Source organism: Ictidomys tridecemlineatus, chromosome 6 (assembly GCF_052094955.1).
Source record: "Ictidomys tridecemlineatus isolate mIctTri1 chromosome 6, mIctTri1.hap1, whole genome shotgun sequence".
NCBI lineage: Eukaryota > Metazoa > Chordata > Mammalia > Rodentia > Sciuridae > Ictidomys > Ictidomys tridecemlineatus.
The window spans coordinates 36,549,499-36,570,199 of record NC_135482.1 but is presented as its reverse complement, the minus strand read 5'-3'; the positions used below and the strand labels follow the sequence as shown (position 1 = coordinate 36,570,199).

At 34.2% G+C, this 20,701-nt stretch overlaps 1 protein-coding gene across 2 annotated transcripts in view; it reads left to right on the top strand.

Annotated features, from left to right (window-relative positions):
* Otogl (otogelin like) overlaps window positions 1–20,701 on the top strand; it is a 124,283-nt gene that overhangs the window by 14,873 nt on the left and 88,709 nt on the right. For both annotated transcript variants that reach the window (XM_078053101.1, XM_078053100.1), the window contains exons 8-17: window positions 3,009–3,214; window positions 8,414–8,541; window positions 9,328–9,434; window positions 13,950–14,056; window positions 14,259–14,384; window positions 15,944–16,052; window positions 16,906–16,952; window positions 17,455–17,600; window positions 18,824–18,947; window positions 20,323–20,500. In XM_078053101.1, the coding sequence (XP_077909227.1) occupies window positions 3,009–3,214; window positions 8,414–8,541; window positions 9,328–9,434; window positions 13,950–14,056; window positions 14,259–14,384; window positions 15,944–16,052; window positions 16,906–16,952; window positions 17,455–17,600; window positions 18,824–18,947; window positions 20,323–20,500 (1,278 nt within the window). The remainder of the gene's footprint in view (window positions 1–3,008; window positions 3,215–8,413; window positions 8,542–9,327; window positions 9,435–13,949; window positions 14,057–14,258; window positions 14,385–15,943; window positions 16,053–16,905; window positions 16,953–17,454; window positions 17,601–18,823; window positions 18,948–20,322; window positions 20,501–20,701) is intronic.

Here is a 20,701-nt window from a genome sequence, read left to right as displayed (position 1 = left end):
TTGAAGGCCTTTCCAAGTTTGTGTGAATGAAGTTTGGGTGTCACTTGAGATTTTCCATTGAAGTTCTGACAAAGACTCGGAGACAATAAATAACTGGCCTTCTTGAATAGATCAGAGAGCAACCGCTTCTGGCTTCCTGTCTGCCAAGAATATGACCCAAGAGTTTGGGGGAGTGTATATTTATATATTTTGCAAAAGGTTTTATGCATTTAAAACTAGAAATACTGGGAATAAACTACCTTTCCATCTAAATAATTACAGAGACACTTTTAAATATTTAAATATTTCCTAGCTGAGTTATGCCAGAAAAAGTAAATTGGGGGCTGGAACAATTGCATCCATCATTCAGAATTCACTACCACGTTTTGAACAATGAGGATTCTTTCCAGAGCAATGGCTTTACCAACCAATGATGCCTTTTCTCAGTTTACATTCCTCAAGAGGCAGCAGGCAGTAGCAGAGAGGGCTTCTGACAAAGTACCAAGGAGCTTTGTCACAGTTGCAACCAGGAATAGCCCCTCCATCTCTCTAGGCTTATTTTCTTGATTATTTTCTTCTAAACAAAAACTTAGCATTTGAATGGGAAGCATTGCACAGTTAAACATGTATTTCCTAGAGCTGAATTTAAATAGTTAATTTAGGATGCTGTATGTGGGAATTTGGATAATATAGTGGGCACTTAAAAATTACATGTTTTGTAAAACAGAGATGCCATTCAGATAGGTTAACCCTTTGTTAAGTGGAAGGCATATATTTAGTTTTAATAAGGAGAAAGCATTTCTATGGTGATTTCCAGTTACATGATAGAAAAAATGATTTTCTTGTTATTCAGCAATGCTGCTTATATTAATGCTGTTTATGGCCTAGAGCCTAACTCACAGTAAGTGCAACAGAAATATTTGCTAAAATAAACTCAAATATGGTGGCTCTGCACATTAACCCATATCTCTCTGGATTTTAATTTTCTCAACTGTGAAATAAGGGGTTTTGGTAGAAATGAATCCGTGAATACTTTTTAGCATTAATCTGTGTATTTATTTTAGCTTGCGTTTTAATGTTTTTCTATTATAAAATAAAATCAGAACTTTATACACATTTGGGGTTTGTCTTAGACTAACTGGAGTTTATCTAGTTCTAATTTTTATTCCCTATCTTCTCTAATATACTTCCATGTTATAAACTTCCAAATAAGCACAAGTACACTTTTTTTTTTAAAAGAGTTGTGTATACAATTAAATTATCTATTATACAGAACAAGTAACAAACCAAGTAACAGACAACCTGACAAAAAAATTACCCTCAACAGAGTAATTATATTTACAATTAGCATCCCATTACTATAAAATGTTTATAAAACATGATTTACTTTTTCAAGTATGGTTTTTATAAACTTGCAATCTCAAGCAAATAATATTCAATATTATTTCAGACTGACTTTATTAATTCTTCATATTTATAATTTTCATAAAAACAAATTTAGTCTTTTTTTTCTCCAATTAAGTTTTTAGTTATTTTCCTATGTTATAACAAATTTTTTTTTGTAAATATTTATCTATAAAATATCTTTGTGCAAATGGTTACAGACATTTTGAGTTGCTTCTTTGGGGATTGTCCCTTCATGTGTTAGTATGTTTGGTTTTGTAGTGTCTGTTGCATGTATCCATGCTCTATGGGAAGAAATCACTAATTTGAAATTTTTGAGAGAAGTATATGAATATACCTATTCACCACCATTTTACTCACATTATAGTTTGTGATTTTATTTTGACATGCTGTCTTAACAGAAATAAATTTTTTTCCAGTTTCCTTAATTATCAGCACTGTTTTTTTCAGCAATACTCATGGATGGGAGAACAGTGTTCTCTTAAATGTTTCCTAGATGACTTTGCTTTTTACATGTCCAGTTGTTTAGTTTTCTTCAATTCCCTTATGTTTCTGATTTCCTAAGCACACTTTTTGTGTGTGTGTGTGAAAAATGGAAAAATTAGACATTAGATTAGGAGTTTAAATATCTTATTTAACCTTTGTTTAAATGGGCCACACTGTATCCACCTTAAAACCTAGGAAAAAGTCTATGCAATATTACATGACAAATTATATTATATTCCTAATGTAAGTATGATTAACTATTCTGAGACATTTTTCTTTTAGAAAACAATGGTTTATGCTAAGGTGATATTTTGATAATGGAAACTCTTATTTCCTGATAGCCACATTGAAAATAAAATTAAAGAAAGTTAGAACTTGAATATATTTGCATATTTTGACCATTGTTTGTCTTGACTTCAGAATTGTTGAGCATTTTAGATTATTTTTAACTCTCTGGAAAAAGAAAACATCACTTAAGTCCTCATTATTCTAAATAGGTAGCTACTTTGCAGATTTTAAAAAATTACTGATACTTAGCAAGTGTGCAGTTTTGGTTGATTAAAAGAAGCATCCAGTCAGGACAGTGGCACATGCCTGTAATCCCAGTGGCTCAGGAGGCTGAGACAAGAGGATTGCAAGTTCAAAACCAGCCTCAGCAACAGCAAGGCACTAAGAAAATCAGTGAGATCCTGTCTCTAAATAAAATACAAAATAGGGCTGGGGATATGCCCCTGAGTTCAATTCCTGGTACCCACCCCCTTCACTCAAAAAAAAAAAAAAAAAAAAAAAAAAAAAAGGAAGAATCCAGTTGTAAGGATAGACTCCAAATTGGTATGGGAAAAGATGATTGTTTTCCTTGTATTTTAATTTCAATATTAAAGTTTTAAAAAATGTTGAGATTCCCATACAGTGATTACTTTGGGGATCTCACTGCATAGTTTATTCTGTAACTGAGTAGCATTTGGGGATCTCACTGCATAGTTTATTCTGTAACTGAGTAGCATTTGGGGATCTCACTGCATAGTTTATTCTGTAACTGAGTAGCAATTGTCTTTTAATTATTATTACAAGAAGAAAATACGTCATCTATAATTGATCCTTTATCATATTCTTAGATTGTCTTCATTCTATTTTTCAAGTTTAACATTGCCTCAGACAATTGGACAGGTTTTCATTGAGAAACTAGCTGACTACATTCTGGTGAAAACCACCTTTGGCTTTTCTTTGGCTTGGGATGGAATATCAGGAATTTACCTCAAACTGTCTGAGGAGCATAGTGGAAAATCATGTGGCCTGTGTGGAAACCACAATGATATACAGTCTGATGATTTCATAATTCAGCAAGGTAAGTGGAACAGGAAGAGTGTGTGGTACTTTCTAGAGTCTTCATCCCTCACTGATTAAGCAGTTAGTACCCTGAAGACTTGTCACAGGTTGGGGAAAATTCTTGGCTACCCTGTTCCTGCTTCAGTGATTTTAAGTGAAGTGAACAGTTAAACATTTTTGTCTCATTCTTGAAATCTATGAGATAGTTTTGTAGCTATTGCTAAATTAAAATGAAGCACTTATTCCCATAGCAAATATTAATTAAGCATTTACTTTGTGTTAGCAGCATGGGATAGATCTGTATCTCTTGCTATAGGAACTTGGGCTACAACAGTGAACAAAACAAAGATCCCACTGCTTCTGGAGTTTATGTTCTAGTGAGTGACACCCTTCTGAATCAAACATCTATTTCAGGATAAAAGCCATTTTGTATCTCATCTTAATAAGAATAAATTAAATCAGTGACAAATAATAGTTAAAAATACAATGAAATACGGACAGGATTATAAAAACTGAATAGTAACTTAGAAAGGGCTTACATACCTACCCAATATCTATTAAATTTAAGTCATAAAACTAACCTCTGTGAGTTATTAGAAATGGAATCTGTTTCAATTTGGGTATTAGTATGCAATGGGAATAGAATATGAGAGCCACAAGCCATAATTGTGATTTATGTCCACACACACAGATGCAGCAAGAAAAGAACATTGTTCTTAGTACCCGTGGACCTTGCTTTGAATCTTGTTCCAACTCTAACAAATTCTATAATTTGATCATTTAAGCTTCCAGATGCTCAGTTTATTCAGCTGTAAAATAGGAATATAACAATTCTGAAATTATAGAGTAGCCAATACTACTACCACTACTAGTAATAATAATAAACCTTAGTACTATTTGTCATAGTGTTAATTATGAACATATAGTTACATTGTTCCCAACCCTTACAACATCCTGCAGGGTAGGATAGAAGGGTATTACCTTCTATGCTCTTTGAAGGTAATATGCCCAATGTAACATAGCTTGTAAATGATACTGTTATGGTTGGATTACAGATGCTGTATACCTGACTGTCTCCCAGCCCTGTGTTTACAGACAGGAGCAATTGCTTTTCAGACTGTAATTTACTACATGATACTTTTTGTTTTATCTTTCAAAATTAATAGATATGTGTTACCTCTACGTTGTGTTTTAAGAGAAAGTAAAAGGACCACTTTGAGAATGGGCTTAGGAATCAGACTATAGGATTCAAATTCTGCTTTGCTATTTATTAAACTTCCTAAGGCGAATGATGTAATACTACAAATGCTTCATAGAGGCTTAAAGGAGACAATCCATGTAAAATACTTATTAGAGTGCCTGGCATGTAGATAATACTCAATACATTTTATTTATAATCATCTCTAAGAATTCCTCAACAAGACTGTAATGAAGCTGAGATGAAAATGTTTGAAAACGTCCTTACATAGCTTTCAGAAGCCCTCATTAAAATGCAAACATTTTGCCCACGATGGATAATCCAGCATCAGGATTAGTTTAGCAGGAGCTATGTTAGCAGGACTCAAAGGAGTCAATTTTCTTATACATAAAATGGAGACAATAGTAATGACCCTGAGAGCATCCCAGACTGTGGCTATATAATGAGAAAATGTAAATGAAAGTGCTCAAAAATTCGTGAGCACAATACAAATGTACAGTATTAGGATCATCATGAAATAGTATTTTGCATCCAGTTGGGTATTTGGAATGAAAGGGTTCGTAAATTTGGAATCTATTGACTGTTCTAGGAATTGAGGTCTTGACTTAGGCAGAAAAAATCAGAGGGAGGGTCATTTTAAAATTTATTTTTCTTCTGTATCAAAGCTTCATGAAAAAAGCAATATTCAGTCCAGTTCTCTTGGGTGATCCCCTGGGACATAGGTGAGTGTGGTGTGGGTCAGAATAGAAAATAGCATCTGCTCTTGCTAGAGGCATGGAGACTCAGATTAGGGATCTAAGTGAAGGGCCAGATTCCGATAACCTGGAACATAAAATAGTTTTTTTTTTTTTTTTCAGCAAGAAAACTGGGGCAGGAGGCAGAAGGGTGTTAGCAGATTAGAAGTGGGAGAAAACTGGCAGGAGGCAGTTAAACTAAGTTATGGTTGAACTAGTAGAAAACAAAGACTTTTGAAGGTATGTGGGAGGAGGCCTCAAAGAGACTTTAGCTTCTTCACAATTTTATTTGGTACACAGTGTAAGGCAGGGGAATTTAAAAAAATATATATCTAACTTACAGCTTGTGGAAATATGACAAGAAACTGTCCATTTCCTTCCATATTATAAAAGTGCAAGAAAGTGTCTGTAGAGGAGCTGTATTATCTTTAGCTTTAAGATGTCTCGTATTTTCTTGAAACTCAGCCTGTACTGTGCTGATTAGAAAAATCTTTAGAGAGAATTGGACAGTTTGAATGTCAATGAATGCAGTTTCTTAACAGTAATTAAAACTTTTTTTTTCTCTCTGCATTCCTACTCATCCTTCAAGGATGACTTCACAAAGAAATGAGACTTCAGAATTTCTGTGCACATACAAAGTTTTAAATTTGTTGTCTAGTTGAGAATTCTGTTTCCATAATTTATGGCTGGGTCTCACTATGCACCAACATAGAAGCCCTGGTTTGCTCTCATTTTTCCCAGCATAATAATTTAATAGTGTCTCCTCTTCACTATCGAAAGTGTCCCAATATGAATAATAAACTATTCTACTTACAGTGTATTTCATACGAACGATTTTAATTTTAGTTCAGCAGCTCCCAGACCACCAATAGAAATGGATTTAAGTTTTTGAAATAAATTTTGTGATCTTTTATGAATGCAATGTAGTGAATGAAAATAGCTAAGTGACTTAAAAGCTGGGATTGAAGTGATCTCAAAGGGATTGCCTAATTGGTTTATTAACATTGAAATTTGCACCCTTGCCCTCTTTTGGCTTTTTCATGATGCAGGAGAGCAGGGTCTCACAGTGCTGGGGTTGGTGAGCATGTACCAGTCTTGTTGAGACAAGAGGTTTTCTTACTGTTCTAGGAAGGAAGAAGGAAACCTACTCTTATGGGACCTTGGTGGGACCAAGGGGTAAATGGTAGTTATCTGTGTAGGTGTCAACTGGAAGAATAAAGTGTTGATTGGCTAGAAAAAATATTGAAAATAAGTGTGACTTTTTCTTTATATTTTTAAAAATGATAATTTTAAATGAAATGTGACTATATAAGGTTTTCTTGAAGGGGCTGAGTTGTGGCTTAGCAGTAGAGCACTTGCCTACATGTGCGAGGCCCTGGGTTCGATCCTCAGCATCACATAAAAATAAATAAATAAAATGAAGGTATTGTGTCCAACTACAACTGAAAAAATAAATATTTTTTTAAAAAGATTTTCTTGAAAAAGAACATCAATTTCAAAATTAGTATATTAGAGCAAGCCTATCCTTTGAGCTATATGTAATATTTCCAACTAGAGATAATGAATTGGTCCAGACTAGTTTGAATGCTCTAGGATTCTAATTTAATAAGTATTGCAAACTTTCCTATATTTTTTTAATTCACTCATTCAGCAAATATATTTTGAGCACCTGCTTACTATATGGTAGATACTGAACTATTTACAGCAATAGAACAGCTTAGACACGATCTCTCTTTTCATGTGGTCCATATTGTGGTGGATAATAAATAGAGAAAACAAATATATATATATTTCGAGCCATAGCATCCATGAAAAAAAGATGGTGGGGGAGGGAGATAAAGAGGTTTAGGACAAGTGTGTGTTTGACGTTAGTCTAGATCATGTAGCAAAGGAGGCCCCTGTGATGGAGTCACATTCAAAGAGGTCTGAATTCATTAAGAGTGGGAACAGAGGGAAGATCTGAGGGAAGAGTAGTTTTGAAGGAGGAGTGAGAACAAGTACCCTGAGGTTGGCATGAGTTTGAATGTTTGAAGAGCAGTAAAAAGCCAGAAAGACTGGAGAGGTTGAACAAGGGTGAGAGTGGGAGAAAAAGATGTAGGAGGTCTGTGGAGAGAAGTAGGGAGAGTGCCGAGGCCAGATTACTCAGTCTTCTGGGATACAGTGAAGTTTGGAGCTGTGTGCCCTAAGAGAGCAAAAAATTCTTAGAGATAGTGAACTTAATCTTCACAATATTTGTAGAGACATGCAGACATTATGTTTCTATCTGAAAGATGATCAGAGACAGTGGGAAACATTCAGTTTAAGATTTTTGATTCATTCAGTGGTGCAGTAGACCGCCCTTGGTGGTGGACCTATAGTCCTGCCAATCTGAGTGGTAGAGAACCCAAAGCTCAAATCTGACATCCAACAGTGTTAAACGAAGCTTCCACATGACATCCCAGGTTGGGTCTGCCAAGTCCCTGAGACTTGAGAAAGCCTTTGTGTGAATGTGAGGCAGGATCGATTTCCATATCAGGTCTTAAACTTGTACACAGGTCAGGTTTGGTAAGCCATTTAAACTAGATTTGGAGCCAAGAGTCCAAAGTGTTCACCATCAAATGTCTGTTGGCCCATATATGAGCTCCTAAATCTTCCCTCTGAGTAAGTCTGGAATCGGTTCAGGATTCTTGGTACTGAGCTCTTTCCTGAGCAATTTTAGAACCACTGTTTATCACAGAGTCCCTTCTTAATTGTCTCTGTTTTTAGGTGTCTTTTCTAGTCTTTCATTGTTTATGTAACTGTTCTCTGAACTATCCCAAAGGGCTCAACAATATTTTTTTATTGTTAAAGGCCCTAAAAATGAAAGTTTGACTTTATTAAGATTCTGATTAATGTAAAATGGAACGAGAGATGCCTGAAAAACTTCACACCAAACTTTTACTTATTTTTTATTTTTATTTTTTAAGTTTGTCATAGGTTTTCTCCTTTATACAGCGCTAAACTGAATGCTGGATAGTTATCACTGTCTGGGTGTGTATGTCAGACAAGCTCACTTTTAATCCTTCCTCATGTGGTTCCAGTGGGTTTCCTTTTTCTCTACAATGGTATTAAAATTTTTTGGTACTTATATTTTGTTCAGTTTATTTTTATCATGCTAAAGTAATGTTATAATTTGATATCACATTGGTAATTATATTATTGAGCTGATCTTTTTGACCAGGAAATTAATGTTTAAAAATGGTGTCTATGTTTGTAGAAAATGATATGCTTATGTCTATTTGCTTGTGTGTGTGTTTGTGTAAAATAGAGGACTATACGGAAGACATTGCTATGTTTGCAAACAGCTGGTTGGTGCAAACTTCAGAGGACACCAAATGTGTACCCACACCCTCAGATTTCCCAAATCCATGTTCCAGTGGAATGCCAGCATTTGAGGTAAATTTTATATAGAAATTTAGGCATTTGGAAATAATATAGCCATATTATATTTGTATATTTAATATTAGGCTTTTCAATGCAGATACAACAAAATTAAAAATATGAAATTCAGGAAGTGTAATTGCAATAGCGATCAGCTTTTAAGATAATTTTGGAAATAGTGAATATAATTAGTTTAATAAATGTTCTCATCATGAAAATATATAGTTAGAAAACTATTGTTTAAAGTTTGTAAGTACAAATTACCTTCTCTTTCTTGGTGATATCAAAGAATCTTGCAGATTGGTCAGTAACAAAAAAAACAAACAATCAAACAATAAAAAAAAAAAAACGAGCTGGGGGCTGGGGATGTGGCTCAAGCGGTAGCGCGCTCGCCTGGCATGCATGCGGCCCTGGTTCGATCCTCAGCACCACATACAAACAAAGATGTTGTGTCCGCTGAAAACTAAAAAATAAATATTAAAAAAAAATTCTCTCTCTCTCTCTAAAAAACAAAAAGAGGCAACTTAAGAAACAAACAAACAAACAAAAACGAGCTGGGTGCACACCTGCAATCCCAGCGGCTCAGAGGCTGAGAAAGGATAATCACAAGTTCAAAGCCAGCCTCAGCAATGGCAAGGCACTAAGCAATGCAGTGAGATCCTGTTTCTAAATAAAATACAAAATAGGGCTAGGGATGTGGCTCAGTGGTTGAGTGCCCCTGAGTTCAAACCCCATTACCAAAAAAGAAAAGAGACAATATTAAAAAACATGTTCTGACAACTGGATTTTTTTCCCCCACAGGCAATCTTCTTCAAGTGTCAGATACTGTTGCAGTTTCCTTTCCTAAGCTGCCATGAATATATTGATCCATACTTATATATTGCCAGCTGTGTTAACGATCTTTGCAAGTAAGTGAAATGATTAGTATTTTCAATGAAATTTTCTTTATGTAAAATGAAAAGCAAAAAGCACTTCTGTAACAGCCATTTCAGAAAATATTGCAATTTGAAAAAATATAATGAGGAATATAAAACATAATCTTTACTTACAGTTATTAAAGGCTTGCTGTATAAGAGGTACAGCCTAAATATTTTACATAGCAAGAGTGAGTGGAATATATTGACTCTTAAAGATTTTTGTTCTGCTGGTACCTTTCTGAGAATCCAGATTATATCTATCTCTATACCTATACCTATATTTGTATCTATATTTATATATAGCCATTTCAAAAAAAAGGTTTGAAATGCACAAAATATCACAAGATTAAAAAGGAAACTAAATGAAATGAAATAGTTACAAACTATGTATGTGTGTGCTTGAAATAACGAAATATGTTACGAATCTAATAACTACTGCAATTTGACATAGTTATGAATGTAAAAATATTTTGTGATAACCATAGCAATTGTAATGGGAAATGAAAATAAAAAAACATGAGAAAATGAGATGTGAGGTACATTGATGACAAAGATCACAGACACTTCTAAGTGCTCTGTGATCTGTTGTCTATGTGCATAATCAATGACCAAGCTGTTTCATTAGGAGATGAGTGTAAAGAAACTATATATAATGTTTTTCCTATCCAAGGTTACAGATTGCTGCATGCTACTCTAGGTTAAGAACACTGAGAATGTGTGGTATTCTAGGCAATAATTCACCATACTTTGTTTACCATTTCAGAATTTAGGATAATTATCCATTATTGAAGTTAAGTCATTTTTATTTTTATTTATTTTTAAATCACATACCAAGTGCATGTGATTAGCCAACTTGAAGGTTCAAGAATGCCTCAAGGAATTGTACTATGTCTGTCTACATATTTTATGAATCCTAAGAAGTGTAAATGATACATTGGAACCTTTTTGTAAAAGACCAGACTAGTTTTTGGTTAAGTAAAACCACTTAAAAGGAATTTTAGAAGCCAGGTACAGTGGGCACACACCTGTATCCCAGTGGCCCTGGGCAGAAGAATCATGAGTTCAAAGCCAGCCTCAGCAGAAGCAAGGTGCTATGCAACTCAGTGAGACTCTGTCTCTAAATAAAATCCAAATCTGGGCTGGGGATGTGGCTCAGTGGTTGAGTGCCCCTGAGTTCAATCACCAGTACCAAAAAAAAAAAAAAAAAAAGTAATCTTGGGTAGCTTGTTAGGATGTGTAAGTTTTTCAAAGATGAGCTCAAAGAAGGAAGATTGAGGTGGTATATATCTCTAACTATTCCTCTTTAATTATAGTGAGATTATTATAAAAGTAATGAATGCAATATTTTCCAAATACTAAAATAAACTGACTTGTGATACTTGTTAATTTTAAGTACAATATAGTTGTACCTTGATTTTTGTATATTGTCTAAATTTTAAGGATTCCTAAACTTGGAATAGTTTCCTCTCTGTCCAAAGTAGTGGGTAGTGATCTTTCCATATATTTTGAAAAATTCGGCTCCCTTTTGGTTTTATTTTTTTGTTTGAGAGCTACTTGTTATCTCTCCTTGTTTTTTACTCAGTCTTTTTTGTGAAGATCCTTATGAGTAGGTCACGATCCTTATTTCACCATATATATGCAACTTTTTCCACAGTGACTCATTCTTGGACTGCTATTCAATAGTCTTTTTTTTTTCAATCACATTATCATGAACATCTTTATCATCCATTTCTCAGTTAGGCTGAGATGAACTATCTTTCGTTTGGCCCAGGAAAGTCATTCTTCATTTACTAGTTTGGGATATTTTTGTTTAGCTGCTCCATTAGACAAAGAAACATGGATTAAATTAAATGAGAGGTTTATGTTTCTCTCATATAAAAGTTCAAGCTGGTAAGTGCTCTTGGATTGGTATCATAGCTCTGCTACACAAAGTTCCCACTGAATGTTCAATCTTGTTGCCATACCATCCCCTTGGCCTAATGTGTTATTCTCAATTTCATGGCCAAAACTGGTTGACCATCACCGTATATGCATTTTTAACCCCCTAGAAATGGAAGAAGGGACTAGAGGGCTGGCATGTTTTTGACCTGGAAGTTCCATGCATACTCCAACTTTTAACCATTTGGGCCAGAACTTAGAAACTTGTCTACTCCTGATACAAAGGAGGCTGGCCATGTTGTCTTTGGTTGGACAGCTTCATATCCAGCAAAATCTTCGTGTTCTAATATTGAACAGAAGGGGGAATTTGAGACAAAAATAAGTCTATGGCACTTCTGATATTTCATCATTGAGAAATTAACATTTTTATCTTTGGGAATTCTGGTATCTTTAGGCTTTGGCCTTCGAAATTTTGCTTTTTCCAGAGCAAATTAAAAAGTAGGGTAGAGCAAATTGTACTGGTTGAAATTAGCTGATACCTTCGGAGATGTGTTTGAGGTGGAGAGGCCAGGTTTGGGGCAGAGCAGGCATGTAATATCGGAAGAAGAGCATCATAAGCGAGTGAGTGGACATTAACAGAATGGGAGTGAGAAGCTATAGAAGTCAGCCTTTCACATCCCTCATATTTCCTTCAGCACTCAACCTGGTTACAGTCTTTCTCCCATTCAATAGTAAATGAATGATTCTTTTTCATTTCCTGTATTAGGGAACTAAGTCACAGGGTCCTATGCCATAACAATGAAAATGTGAATTGGTTGAACACAAATTAATTTCCGGCTTGGCTTATACTGGTATATTGAATTTAATTCAACATTCATCTTTTGAGCGTCTATTCTGAGCTGAGCATTGGGCCACAGTGAGAGAAATAGAAACAATGTAGGCGTGATTTCCGTCCTGGGAACTCATTCTAGTGAGACAGAGAAACAGGTTCCTAGCAATGACAGAGTGCTCTACATGAAAAGTTCAGTGCATGTGGAGGACCACTGACTTCCCCAGGAGCACCTCTGAAACTCCTTGGAGATAACATTTGTGTTTGAGCTTGAAGGACAACTCAATACCAATCCTTGAAACTATAGCCCCCATTTGTGCTTTCAGAAATGCCAAAACCAGCAAGGAAATGACTTTAATTTTACCACATCAAAGTCAATTGAAGTAGGGGAAAAAAAACTATTATTTAGTGCTCACTTCCGTTTTTAAAGTTAACATGCAGAATGGAAAAATAAGCTCATTTCCCCTCAGTAAGTTGGGATAATAATTTCTTTCCTGATCAACTGTAGAGAGTTTTAATGAGGAACTGTATGATAATGTGCCTAAAATAATTCCTAGAGTAACAAGACACTTAATAAATGGTAGGGTTTTTAATGTTAGTTGCACTGGGTTAGAAAAACCAATGATTGCTTACTTTGCTAACTTTTAAAACCACTGTTAATTGCAAGAAACATGCAAATATATTAAGATAAATCATAAACTTAATGTCTTTCCAGGAGTTCAGCATTTTTTACCTTATGCTGCTTATCAAAAAGATCTTTATAGTTTTAGAATTTTCTGGGTTTCTAAAGTTTAGAATCCTTTTTTTTTCCTTCTAAAGTTCAGTTAATTAGACTGGATAAGCTGCATGACTCCAATTACAGTAGCACAGGACAAGAGAAATTTGAGATGGTGGCTTTTGCAATTGAGGTACTGAAAATGTTAAGATTCACAAAATGAAACATTCCTAAGGTCGTTGTCTTTTAAGATATTTAGCTATTTAATTTTGAGTTTGGGTTGGGCTGAAAAATAAGCCCACTGACTTGTTATAAACCAAATGCCTAGTTAACCTGCTTTGGAAATTGGCAGATCCCATAAGAAATTATTGTTTGGAGAATTCCTAAAGTGATTACAAGAAAATAATTGGAGATTATTTACTCCTGGCAATGTTATAAAAACACCGAGCTTTGGTACAAGAATTCATAATTTTCTTTTAAATCTTAAGTTAATGATATTTATTCAATCTTTCAAAGTTGTTTTGGAGCCTTATTGCAAGGACTGCTGAGGAACCATCAAAATCCTTTTGAATGGTACTTCAGTGCTGCAGACTTCTGGCATTGGTTTCTTTGGCATGTGGACAATCAAGAGCATGGTGTTTGCAAACAGTTTTCATACTTGATATTGTTTAGGGGATAGAATTTTATCTGTTTAGTGGGACTTAAATTTTATCTATTATGATTATTAAATCCTAAAAGGTCTGGAATTCTTTGTGTAGAAGTTAATATTTATCTACAAGGATTCTGGTAAGAATATTATAATTAAAACAGAAATGTTTTCTAGTATAGTGGTCTCTTGACTCAAAAGAGAAGTGGTCAAATTACTGAAAGACTTTGATGAAGACAGTGTATCCAGGCATATTTAACTGAAATCCCATGTTGGTGTTTTGTTTTTTTTTTAACATTATTGTCTCTACTAAGACAGGCATACTGACATCTTTTTGGAATGTTTGCTAGGCGCTCATCATTTTTATGAGTCAGTAGCTCCAAGGCAGGGTTCTCAATATTTCCTATGTGATTCTGGTTCTGTCTTTTCATGTCCCAGGACTGATGATGATGAAACCTACTGTCGAGCAGCCACAGAGTATGCCAGAGCCTGTTCTCACGCTGGCTACCCTATTCAAGACTGGAGAGATGACTTTCCAGCTTGCAGTATGTTCTTTATTTTTCAAACCCTGTGCATTTCCTGTTACTTTTGGCCTTGACCTAGAAATTAAAACTTATTGAAACTAATGAAATGAAAAGATTTTTTAATTGAAGCAATTGTATTTATAAATTTGCATATTTTTTGAAATACTGATTTTTTTGGAAGAGAGGTATACACAATTAAAGTTGTCCTGTCTTCCCATTTCAGCTGATAAATGTGATGATAGCTTTGTGCATCGGGATTGCATTAGTTGTTGCCCGCCTACCTGCACGTTTGAGAAGCAGTGTCTTGGCAGCAATCTTCACTGTCTTGATGGATGTTACTGCCCCGATGGTAAGTGCCTCTTGAGGACACCATGTTTTTACCCATTGGAAACTAGAACTCAGCAATCTAAGGATCACATCTTGGTTTTTTATTTGTCCTCTCCAAGGCCATCAGGTCTATTGCAATTTTCTACCCTTGCAGGATTTGAGTGGAATGGTTGCTTTTCTTGAATAAAGGACTCATTACTTTATATTCCCCAGGAAACTTCGAATTTATAGTTCTAGGATTACCATGGCAAATATTTTATTCTCTTAATGTTTAATGATATTTAATAATTTATGTATTTTCATTTTTTAAAAGATGAAAGTTTGAGGAAAAGCCTTCAGATTTTCCCATTATAAGATTTAAGTCTTAATGTAATTTTAATATTTGAAATAAAAAGTAACTTAGAAGAGATAGAGATGAGGTTTAAAAATTTTAAGTATAATTTTTCGGTACTGATAGACATTAAGGAAGAATACTGAGGAATGCACAAACCCTGGTAGTTTTACAGATTTTAAAAAAATAGACTCCAAAGGTGCTAAGTGATTTCCTCCATGTCATATGCTTAATATAATGAGAATTACACGGAAATGGGACTGTTGACTTCAGTTCATTATTCTGTTGGTGTCAGTATGTTGAACAGTGCCAGTCCTGAGTTGTTTGTTACCTCCATGACAAGATAAGGATGTTGCAGCATAATATAAACCCATACTCAGAAATAGAAATGAATGCTTTCTCCTATAATGTTTTGCTAAGAAAATGGCCAGCTCAATGAAACATTGTACATAGTAACATGGTTGATTAAGTTCTGGTTCAACCTCCTTGTTAATAAACAGTACAAAAGCAGGTAGGCTGTTGAGTAGAACGACCTGGCTCTGTTATCTCTATTACAACCATGCAAATCTCTCACCTTAGAATGAACAGATAGATACTAACCCAAGAATATGTTTTCTCCCTCCTTCTCTTTTTTCTTCCCTCAAATACAAGAAACACTATTTGGTTATCTTATTCTTTTTGATGAACCTGGAGTTTTTGTTGGGATAAAAAAGTTGAAACCATTGAAATAGACCCTTATGAAATGAAATAATTGCTAGAGCAATGTCACTGAGTAATTAAGACAAGATGGAATATAGTTTGCTGGTGAGGAGACTAACTTTAGATAGGAGCAAAGATGAATATCTAGAAGTGGGTGGGAAGACAGGGTTTATGTGCGCAGATTCTGGAGGGAAGGTGATGATGATGGGAGTCCATGGAAGAACCTTCCCCACCCCACCATCTTTGTTTTAGTTTTCTCAGTAAAATTTTAAAAAAAAGATAATTTTTTTTCAGTGTAAAAAGCTAGGTTATATGTTGTGGGTTTGAGAAAACAGAAGAATGAACAAGAAAGAAAGAAACAAATAAACCCTTATAAGGTAGCTATTGCCTGAAAGCCAGGTTGCTGTTATTCTCCTTGAAACTAAAGGAATTTGAATTTCTAGCAGTTAGTATAAGCAGATATTTGACAAAAGCTAATTGAATTATAATATTTAAAGAATGCAATCTTTATTATTTCTTTTGAGAATGTGATATATATTTTTCTTAAATAGGCCTTATAATGGACAACGGGACTTGCATCTCCTTGGAAAATTGCCCGTGTAGTTTTCATGGATTAGCTTATGCAGTTGGTTCAAAAATTGAACAAGAATGTACTGAATGGTATGTCATCAATGTACAGCCAATTATTTTGGGGTATCTGGTTTATTAACAACTTTATCACAACAACTGTTTAAAAAGCTTATTACTTATTTTCTTATTTACTTATTACTTTCTTCTAAAAATTCTGAGATGCAATTTGCATTTTATTTAAACTACATGGGGGTATCTACATTTTCTTTTATGATGTAATTTTTACAATCTTCCTTAACAATTTCATAAAATACTATGCCCATATGACAAGTCTGTTGCATTTTCTTATTATTTATAATAATTAACTTGCATATACTTTTACTCTTAGAACATGATGCTGTTTCTGGACTTCTCTATTGGATATTTTAAAAAGTGACTCCCTATATTGCCAATTTTGAGCTATGGTTAGAAAGATTTATATTTCCTTAATAAATTAGCTAAGGTTATGGGGAAACATTAAATCCTTCTAGCACAGTCATAGAAAGAAACAAGTTTACCTGTTATTGAGCTCATTAGTGTACATAAGAGAAATGTAGTCAGATACCTAACTGTGCTCTTAGATGCTGGTGTCTTCAGAAATTCTACCTTCATCCTCTAAAACTGTTTTCTTTGTGAAGATGGAAAGTAGTGTTCATCTTACTTGGATGATGTCTTTTCTCTTGTCACAATGCTTTGTGGCAATAAAAATAAATACACAATAAATAATAATTTAGATGCTAACCAGCACAAAGTTATTAGTAAATTAAACTTTTGTAGAGATGTTTTTTAAGTCCAATTATTCTGAAACTATAAACATATTTTGGTATATTAATCAATACATTGGTACAAACATTAATACAGTTTCTATATACCAGTGGACTAATGTTATTATAATTTTATTTAGTGTATGTGTTGGTGGAGTTTGGAACTGCACTGAGCATGACTGTCCAGGTAATCTTTTAAAGTGTTTTTGAAGAAAATTTTTAAATTTTTTCTAAACTAGGGAGGAAGATAGCAATATTTTAAAAACATCTCTTTATATATATCTTGGATATAACAAGAGATGCAATAACCTACAAATTCAGGTACTCAAAGGATAAATTGAAAATTGGATAAGTGATAACTTTGAGCACGCAGATTTGGTAAAAATTCATTAAAATAGTACATATTATAAAACTTATGAAGTATGTAGAAAAATTATCATTTAATAAATTTGAAAATTAAAATGGATATTAAGTGGAATAATTTCATCTGGCCTAATAAATTTGTGAAACCAATAAATTTTAAACACTTTAGATGTTCTTTTTAATGCATTATTGATTATTTTTCCTAAGTTGACTTCCTTTTTTTTAAAGAATTAACATAATTTCTTCGTCATTCACCTCCTTCTCTCCTCTCCTTCTCCCCCCACCCCTTCCTCCTCCTCCTTCATTTTTTTTTTTTTTTTTGGTAGTTCAATGCTCTGTTGTGGGTGATTCTCATTTTACAACTTTTGATGGTCGACATTATTCTTTTATTGGCATGTGCCAGTACATCCTTGTGAAAGGAACTGGAAAAGATAAATTCACAATTACTTTGCAGAAGGCCCCTTGTGAACAGGTAAGAACATCTAAAAATGACCAGAAGAATATTCATTTTTCAAACTTAAACTTCATATCTAAATTAAGAATAGTAACATGAATGAATGTGGTTATTGTCTTCACAACTGAGAAGACAATGACTATTGAGATGTACAAAAGAAAGGAAGAAATGCTATTAATCATGACATATCTTTGTTTATGATGAATTCTGATTTCAGAGATACTACAATGTGAAAACAAATATATCTTAGACTAAATAAATACTGAATATTTAATTGCAATTTTTTTATTTAAAAATTTAATTGCTTTTTCTTTTTTTAAGTGGTATTTGTACTTTGAAAATTGCATGCATGATTGCACAATGGGCCTAGATTTTTGATTACTCCAAAACTATGTTACAGAGATAATTTTTTAAAATATTTTTTTTCAGTTGTCAATGGATATTTATTTATTTATTTATTTATAAGTGGTGCTGATAATTGAACCCAGTGTCTCACACATGCTAGGCAAGGGCTCTACCACTGAGCCAAAACCCCAGTCCCAGATATTATTTTTTGATAGGATTGAATAGGTTTCTTATTATTCTAAACAGATATAGTGGTTTTCTTAATATATTGAGATATACCTTTTTGATATTTTTGTGAAACAACAAACATCAAATACTTTGTAAATGAAGAAGCCAAGATCTTTTATTCATCTCTCAAATAGATGGCCAAAAATTTGCTAAAACCTTTAGAATTTTCAGTTTTATTCCAATGTAAAATAGTTATTTTCAACAAATATTCTGAACTACTTTTTTGTTTTTTTTCCATTTTGATTCTTTTCTTTGCAATTTATCAGAGTCTGAATTACCTTTCTAAATGGAATCTTAAATCTTTTGGGTATGTTCTTTATTGAAATTTATATATCAAATATACCAGTTATATGAGTTTTGAAAAGTATTTTGGCTATATACTATGGAAACATTTTTATTTAATATTTTATATAAAATATATGTATGTTTATTACATATTTAATGTACCATAGATATGTTTTATTGGGAGTGGGACTATATGGCATGGATTATGTAGCAGCCATGTTATTATATTACTTATGCTCAAGATTTCTGTATACCAGAATATATTTACAGGCATTCTCTCCTTTCTTTCTTTTCTCTCCCTCCCCTTTTCCCATCTACCATGTCTCTTTCTATGTCTGTATCTCCCTCTCTTTCCTCTCTTTGATAATTTGATTTTTATGCAGAATCTTGGCTTGGTCTGCCTGCAGTCTATAACTCTAATTCTGGAGGATGATTTTAACAAACAAGTGACCCTTAGTAGGGGAGGACAGATCCTCACCAGTCCTAACCAAGGCCTTAATCTGAAAGGTAGGAAACAGTGCTAATGCTGCACCTTCTGTACATTAGAAACAGCAACAAATACAACCTACATGGTGTCTTTTCCCAGGGGCTGGCTACCTTGTATTTTTTGGGTGCCTTTATGACACTAGGTCCTCAGTTAGAAAGAGCAAAGACCACCATGTTTATGGGATTTAATGTTTAATAACTTAGTTTGGAAGGGACGAGATAGAGGCAAATGGATGTTTCTAGCAACATGTGATACACTCAAAGGTTTGTAGGCAAACTTTGTAGGTTTAAATAAGGTATAGCCCATGCAGCCCTGGGATGGGAGAAACATGGAGTAAAGGTCTGGAAAGTTATCTGAAGGAGGTAACATCTCACTGAGCATTAAACACATGGGGTAAAGATGGGGAAAATGGTCCATGAAAAGCTGGGTGGTGTAGACCTGGGTGAGTTGTGTAGGGGTAACTTTAACTGGTTTGACACTGCTATAGCATGAAGAGGGTAAAGTGGAAAATGTCCAGAGATGAGATTAGGAAAGTAGGTGGGGATGACACTAGAAAAACCTTGTTTATTGGGCCTCATACATGGTGGTTTCATGGAACAAGCCTTGTTTATGACTGGACTACAGCATAGTTGTTAATAATTTTAGTATCAGAGTGAAACTCTCAGAAATGTTCCAAGTTGTACTACAAATTACATACTGATGTGTAATTACATACACAGGTATCATGCTAAGGAACTTGAACTTCAAATGGAGTCAATATGAAATTATCATTATCTGACAATTTTATGTACAAAGATGGCAATCTCATATGGTTCAAGCAAAGAAACAATGAGTTTTAAGTAGCTTTCGTGATTTCTTTGATAGATTACAAAGACAACTCTGTGGAAGTGACTTTGCAGATCACTAGACAAGAGACACTGACAATGTTAGGATGTTGTAAAGTGGGGCATGCAAGAAATAAGGAGGAACTGATATAAGGTGGTGACCGTAGAGATGGAAAGAAGGCGTAGTGACTGAAATTAGTTGTGGATTAGACTGAGGTTAGTTGGAAATGGCACTGAGGGAAAGAGTGATCAAAGAATGAGTCTCAGCATTCTGCCTTATTTGATCAGATGGATGGCCAAACTTGTAATAAGGATACAGGGGCAATGAAGAACAAAATCAGGGCAAAAGCCATTGATTTACTGATGATCCAGAAAAATAGGAGAAAGAAAGGGAAATGGAAGAAAAGAAAGCAGGATAAGGTGGCAAATTTTGGCCCCAGGGCTCAGGAAGGAACTTCAAACCTGCCGCCCCCACTTCCCAGTCCAGTAGAAGAAGAATCATACTTTAACATTTCTGAACACTGCCTATATGTCTTAAAACTGATTTATATATGTTCTTTTCATTCCTTAGGAATTGTTGAGATTCAAACTCTGTCATCATTATTTATTCTTCTAAAAACCACATTTGGCTTAAAGATCTTGTTTGCTATAGATGGGGAAAGAATTTATATTCAACTCACTAGTGCCTGGAAGAGAAGAACATTAGGTCTGTGTGGCACATTTAATGGAAATATAAGGGATGATTTTCTGTAAGTATGATTTATGAATAGTCAACTGAGTTTAATGACTGGCAATTCAGAGGATATAAATTCATTAAAAATGTTTACTTAACTAAAAGGAGCTTAGCAGTCACTGTTTGAAGAACTTAACATAGATCATCATATTTAAATTGTATAGCAATCCCCTGATTAGTGTCTTTGTTTCATAGATAAGAAAGGAACCAAGATCTC